This window comes from Rhipicephalus microplus, chromosome 6, assembly GCF_043290135.1.
Source record: "Rhipicephalus microplus isolate Deutch F79 chromosome 6, USDA_Rmic, whole genome shotgun sequence".
Taxonomy (NCBI): Eukaryota; Metazoa; Arthropoda; class Arachnida; order Ixodida; family Ixodidae; genus Rhipicephalus; species Rhipicephalus microplus.
The window spans coordinates 139,481,008-139,487,007 of NC_134705.1; the positions used below are offsets into that span (position 1 = coordinate 139,481,008).

General features: G+C 47.8%; 1 protein-coding gene across 2 annotated transcripts in view; it reads left to right on the forward strand.

The window, feature by feature from the left end:
* Positions 1 to 1,778, forward strand: part of LOC142761789 (uncharacterized) — a 56,214-nt gene extending 54,436 nt beyond the window's left edge. For both annotated transcript variants that reach the window (XM_075866722.1, XM_075866723.1), the window contains one exon: positions 1,408 to 1,778. In XM_075866722.1, the coding sequence (XP_075722837.1) occupies positions 1,408 to 1,481 (74 nt within the window). In that variant the 3' untranslated portion in view covers positions 1,482 to 1,778. The remainder of the gene's footprint in view (positions 1 to 1,407) is intronic.
* The last annotated feature ends 4,222 nt before the right edge of the window (positions 1,779 to 6,000 follow it).

Consider the following 6,000-nt stretch of genomic DNA (forward strand, 5'->3'; position numbering starts at 1 on the left):
TATGCTCCTGCCACAAACCTGGCAAGCTCTATGTCCGATTTTATGGTGCGCTTTTGTGAAAGTTTAGTACATCGCATCAGACATTCACCTTCACTTTGCCTGTGTCACGACACCAGGGAAAGTGAGATACCTAGGAGTTCTTATCATTTTTTTCCTTGAAGTTTATCACTTGGTGTAAATATGTATTTGTGCAGTCTTCGGAAATTTTGAAAGACGAGGATGATAGATTAGTGATAGAACATGTGCAAGTGTTTCACCTGACCATCCCTAGCTGTCCACATCAGTAGAACAGTGGTTTCGGTGCTTGGCAGTTGACCCAAAGGTCGCGGTTTCGATCCCGGTCGTGGCAGTCACATTTCGATGGAGTTGAAATGGTTGAGGCTGGCGGTTGAAATTTCCACAGCCCTCCACTACGCCATGCCTCCATGTCTTATCGCGATTTTGGTACATACATTCAAGGTTATTCGTAATAATAATATTATGACCATCTCCAGCTAATCCTTGGTAGTGCACTTTTTTTGTCTCTCATTGAAAAAATTCACGTCAGGCACTCATATACCTACATGTGCATGTCTCTGTTTTTATCACAATAAGCTGCCTGTTCATTGTACTCTCATGAGATCAAAGGCATCTAGTACTAGAATCTGGTCCTCTGCAACTGTGTCTTTGAAGCCAGAATAATGCATTCACATTCCAACAGAATGACATGATTACTATGGTCACGAGGTCAGTGGCATTATATAGGGGTGTGATACGATAGAAAGTGTCACATTGTGTGTTACAGCGCAGAAACTCCTAAATGAGCAGAAATGCCTAAATAAAAGGTTACGGTGGCGATAACGCGGGTGTAAGTTGTCCCTCATGCATTGTCACCACAAGGTGTGAATTGTTATGCGTTCTCTTGTCAAACTTTTGTGCTTTAATTGTGAGGCACACCATATTGCGAAGCACACCATAAAATTATTCTTTTTAGTAAGTACATGGAAATGCGGCGTAACAAGATATGTTTATTTAGAAGTAGTCGGACTTTAAATAGTACATGTGTCATTTGCTATTAGTGGTATCAACTGTGAGTATAACACGTTGAGCCACTCAGCAATGATGAGTATGTCTTCAGAAAAGCTTAGTTTCTTCAAAAATATGTGCGTGTTGAAGACAAGTGAAATCTCTCCGATTTTGGTGAGGGTTAAGTGAGTCCAAGTCATGTTTTTATTGCTTTTTCATGGAAATGTCTTGTTCTGAAAGGTAGACATTGTGCCTGAAGGAGATATAATGCAGCTGACTGTATAGGACACCTCATTATAAACCATGGCACCCCGAGATGACTAAACTCTAATGTAGCCTCGATTCAAAGCTGCGAGTAAAATTTTCTTGGTATGTGCTCATTCTCATCCATGATTTCCACAGATGACTTTGTGGACCTGGAGGCAATCGACAAGCCTGTCCCACAAAGCGTACTTCAGTGTGTGCCTCTGGACTGAGCAAGTTCCACGTCCGTGCCTTCAATCTGCGACTGTCTGCCCACGTCTGTGCCTGGTCAACTGACCTATGTCCAGAGTGCACTGCTTTCAAGTCGTTTTTTTTTATCTTTTATGTGAGAGGCAGCACATAATTGGGGCTCCAAGCATTCTGCACCAAAGAAAATATAATCTGGTAGCTTGGATTGTATGCTGTGTCTGCCTCCTTACCTTTTAAGTGCCTCTGACGAACACTTTGCTGTGAACTTTAGCTGTAAGGACATACCAATACAGAGTGTAAATAAAGTGTTTAAAAACTAAGCAGCTTACTGTGTCCAAATTGAAGATCACCTATGCGGATGATATGTCCAAAGTCTTCTCCCTTTCTAAAAGATCTGTCAACCTTACTTTGAGTGACTGTCAACCTTACTTTGAGTGAAATCTCCTTTTCTGATTTGCATAGTTAATGATGCAATAAAAGTTTATTCAACGTCGGCGTAATCCCAGTGCTCGTCAGATTGAGAAATTTACCTTTACTGACTTGCATAGTCGTCCTACCATAATAAAGCACTCCTTGAGCTTCGAAACTTGTAAAGCTGAAAAAAAGATGTCTCACCATTTGTGGGTCGCTCTACTAGTTAACTTTAGATTTTATATCATAATAATAGCCATGCAATTTTATAGAATGTTTATTCAATTAAGCTTCTGTGGCATTAGTGGCATCCAGCTTTTTGTCTTGTTCCTCATAAGGAGTCATGGTAGCTTCCTACCATGACTCTCCTTGATTTTAGGCTAAGGGAGACACCCTTTGCAAGTGTCCCCTTTGATATTTATCTTCCAAGGGTCACGGACTATTCTTGTAATATGCGTTTTGGCACCACAATGTGTTATGAGATTTCATCATTGCCACCACAGGCGTGCCCTATCTTGTATAATGCTGGGTGTACTATGGGGGGGGTGAAGAGGGTGAAGTATTGCTGCAGTGCAGTGTCCCCAATGCGTGCAAATGCAGGCGTCAAGGCATCCAACCGCAATGTCAACTCCCTTCCCCCACTTCTTGGGTTGAGCCCTCAAGATTGCAAGGTTCGCAAAAATTTAAAATAATGTAGTGATATTATTACGACGTGTATGTGCCGGATTGATAAGAGGGAATAGAAGTGTGGACTTGGGAAGAAGAAGATCTCTCGGCAGTTTTATCCGGTGCGGCCTCGCCATCCCAGCTTCCGTTCAATAAACCCCCGTACCCCTACTTCAGGCGTAACAGAGTGGTGGAGGTGCTGGGTACAGTATACGTCGACGAACCACGGAGCCACAGCTGTTCGAACTTCGCCGGAGCCGTCGTATTGCCGGTCTGCCACCGACACCAACTGCCATGGCCGAGAGCGAAGGTCACGCCTTCTCAACCACACAAAGGTCAGTGCCAGCTGCACCTCGATATCACTATATGGAACCCCGCCCGTTCGCGGGAAGAGCAGGAGAAGATGTGGATGCGTGGCTGACACAGTACAAAAGGGTGAGCCGGTACAACTGCTGGGATGCCACCGACCAACTGGGAAATGTCGCGCTGTTTCTCACGGAAACAGCTCTGATGTGGTACGAAAACCACGAAGATTCCTTAACAACGTGGGATCGTTTCACTGAAGAGCTCAAGAAATGCTTCGGCGACTCTGATTCAAAAAAGAAGAGCGCGGAGCGCACGTTGGCTCAAAGAGCTCAGACTCCTGGAGAAACGTGTACCACCTACATAGAGGAGGTCCTGATGCTCTGCAAGATCATAGACCCGTACATGACTGAAGAGGACATGGTCGGCCACCTTCTGAAGGGTATAGCAGAGGACGTCTACAACTTTTTGATAGGCAGGGAAGACCTCACTTCCGTCTCCGCCGTCCAACGTCACTGCCGTACTTTTGAGAAGCTAAAGACCCGTCGTATTGCCCCGAAATTTGGTAGGCTGGCAAATGTAACAACGGTCGCCAGCGTCGACGTGAGCCCGCCCGCCGACCTTGCCGCTACTATCCGGACAATAGTGCGGGAAGAACTACAGCGACAAGACACACTGTTCCACGACACCATCCGCCATACGCCTACCTGTTCATCCTACTACCCGGCCCCGTTCGCTCCTCTGCCACCATCAGTATGTGTGACAGACGTTCGCGAAGCTAGGGCTTCGTGGCCACGCCGAGACTCATTCGCGTCTGACCAGCGGTATGACCAACGTCTTCGTCCCGGCCCCGCCCCACAGAGGCGCGCAGCTCCCGTTCAGCAATCTGCTCCACCCCGTTCGGTTAGGCGACCCTACACAGCCCAGCGCTCTCAGCAGTGGTTCGGCGAGCGACCCCTACCCATCTGCTACAACTGTGGCGTCGAAGGCCACAATAAGACCAGTTTCGATGCGCTAGTGGAGCCTTTCCATCTAAGTTGTATAAAGAAGAACACGTTGGTACCCCACAGCATAGTTTCAGTGAGTGAAGGTCGTTCAGACCTTTGGACAACGAATTATTCAAACGAACCGGTGCTGCTACCAGGAGGACTTAAGCTAGCGTCGTTTAAAGAATACTCGCCAACAACAGTAGCTGTCCTCAGTGACGTTCGACGGGATGAACAAGTGACCGCCTGCTCAGACAGTTCGAAAGTTTTACCTATGGTTGATAAGGCGCTGACTGCCGACAAGCGCAGAATGCTTGTGGACGTTTTGTTAAAGTACTTGCAAGTTTTTGATTTCTCCCAGAGTGACCATACGCCTTCCATTCCTCCATTTCGTATACGCCATAGGATAAATACACAAACAGCACAGCCAATCCGACAAAAACCGTACCGAGTATCGCCGTCCGAGCGCAAGATAATAGACAATCAAGTGCGTGAAATGCTCCAAAAGGGCATCATTCAAGAATCATCGAGCCCTTGGGCAGCTCCTGTGATCCTTGTGAAAAAGAAAGACGGTACCTGGAGATTTTGTGTCGACTATCGCCGTTTGAACTCCATCACGAAGAAAGATGTTTATCCTCTTCCACGAATTGATGACGCCTTGGACTGTCTCCATTCGGCGTCATACTTCTCGTCTATCGATTTACGTTCAGGCTACTGGCAGATTCCCATGCATCCAGCGGACAAGGAAAAGACTGCTTTCATAACTCCAGACGGACTTTATGAATTTAACGTGATGCCGTTTGGATTATGTAATGCTCCTGCCACATTCGAAAGGTTCATGGATACCATTCTGCGTGGCCTAAAATGGAACGTCTGTATGTGCTACCTAGATGACATCGTGATCTTTGGGCGCACATTTCGTGAGCACAACGAACGCGTGGACATTGTTCTGGAATGCATTAGAAACGCTGGCCTTGTTCTTAATTCGAAGAAGTGTCATTTCGGCGAGCGACAAACCTTAGTACTTGGGCACCTTGTGAACAAAGATGGGATCAGGCCTGACCCGAGCAAGACAGCAGCTGTGAAAGCGTGCAAACCACCTCGCTCAACGAAAGAGCTTCGCAGCTTCCTAGGCCTGTGCTCGTACTTTCGCCGATTTATTCCCGCATTCGCCGACGTTGCCTTCCCCTTGACCAGTCTGCTACGTCAAGGTACTAGCTTTGAATGGACACATGACTGTGAGACGTCTTTCAACCAACTCAAGTTCTTACTCACATCGCAGCCCATTCTCCGACACTTCGACCCTTCGGCGCCGACCGAAGTTCATACTGACGCCAGTGGCATTGGCATAGGTGCAGTTCTAGTACAACGACACAGTGGAAAGGAACATGTCATTGCGTATGCCAGCAGAACTTTAAGTAAACCAGAACGGAATTACACAGTGACTGAGCAAGAATGTTTGGCACTCGTCTTCGCTGTACAGCGATTCCGTTCATACCTGTACGGTCGTCCCTTCCAAGTGGTCACAGACCATCATTCCTTGTGCTGGCTTGTAAGCCTCCGAGACCCATCTGGCCGCCTGGCACGCTGGGCCCTCCGCTTGCAAGAGTATGACTTCACGGTGTCATACAAGAGTGGCAGGAAGCACGCTGACGCTGACTGCCTTTCGCGGATGCCGCTTACTACAACACTTTGCGATGCCGACAATTTCGATCACCTAATTGCGTCAGTGACTCCAGTATTCCCGGACAAGACCACCTTTGAAAATGAACAGCGGAAGGATGTCAGCTTGGAGCCATTATTTGCTGAAGCACGAGCGTCCACTTTGGCCGGACGCTTTTGCGTTCGTGAAGGATTACTTTACAAGAGGACCTTCTCGGCCACGGGTTCCCGCTTCTTGCTGGTGGTGCCGCACACACTCCGTTCCTCCATTCTGCGCGCCATGCACGACGACGCAACTTCGGGTCACCTGGGAATGACGCGAACACTCCTTCGTACACAGGAGCGATTTTACTGGCCACGCATGCGCCAGTCAGTTGAGCAGTACGTGGCCAGTTGCACTCAATGCCAGACGCACAAATCAGTCACGACTGCTCCGGCTGGACTTCTACAGCCTGTGACGCCTCCCAGCACTCCCTTTGAGCAAGTTGGCATTGACCTCGTGGGCCCTTTTCCA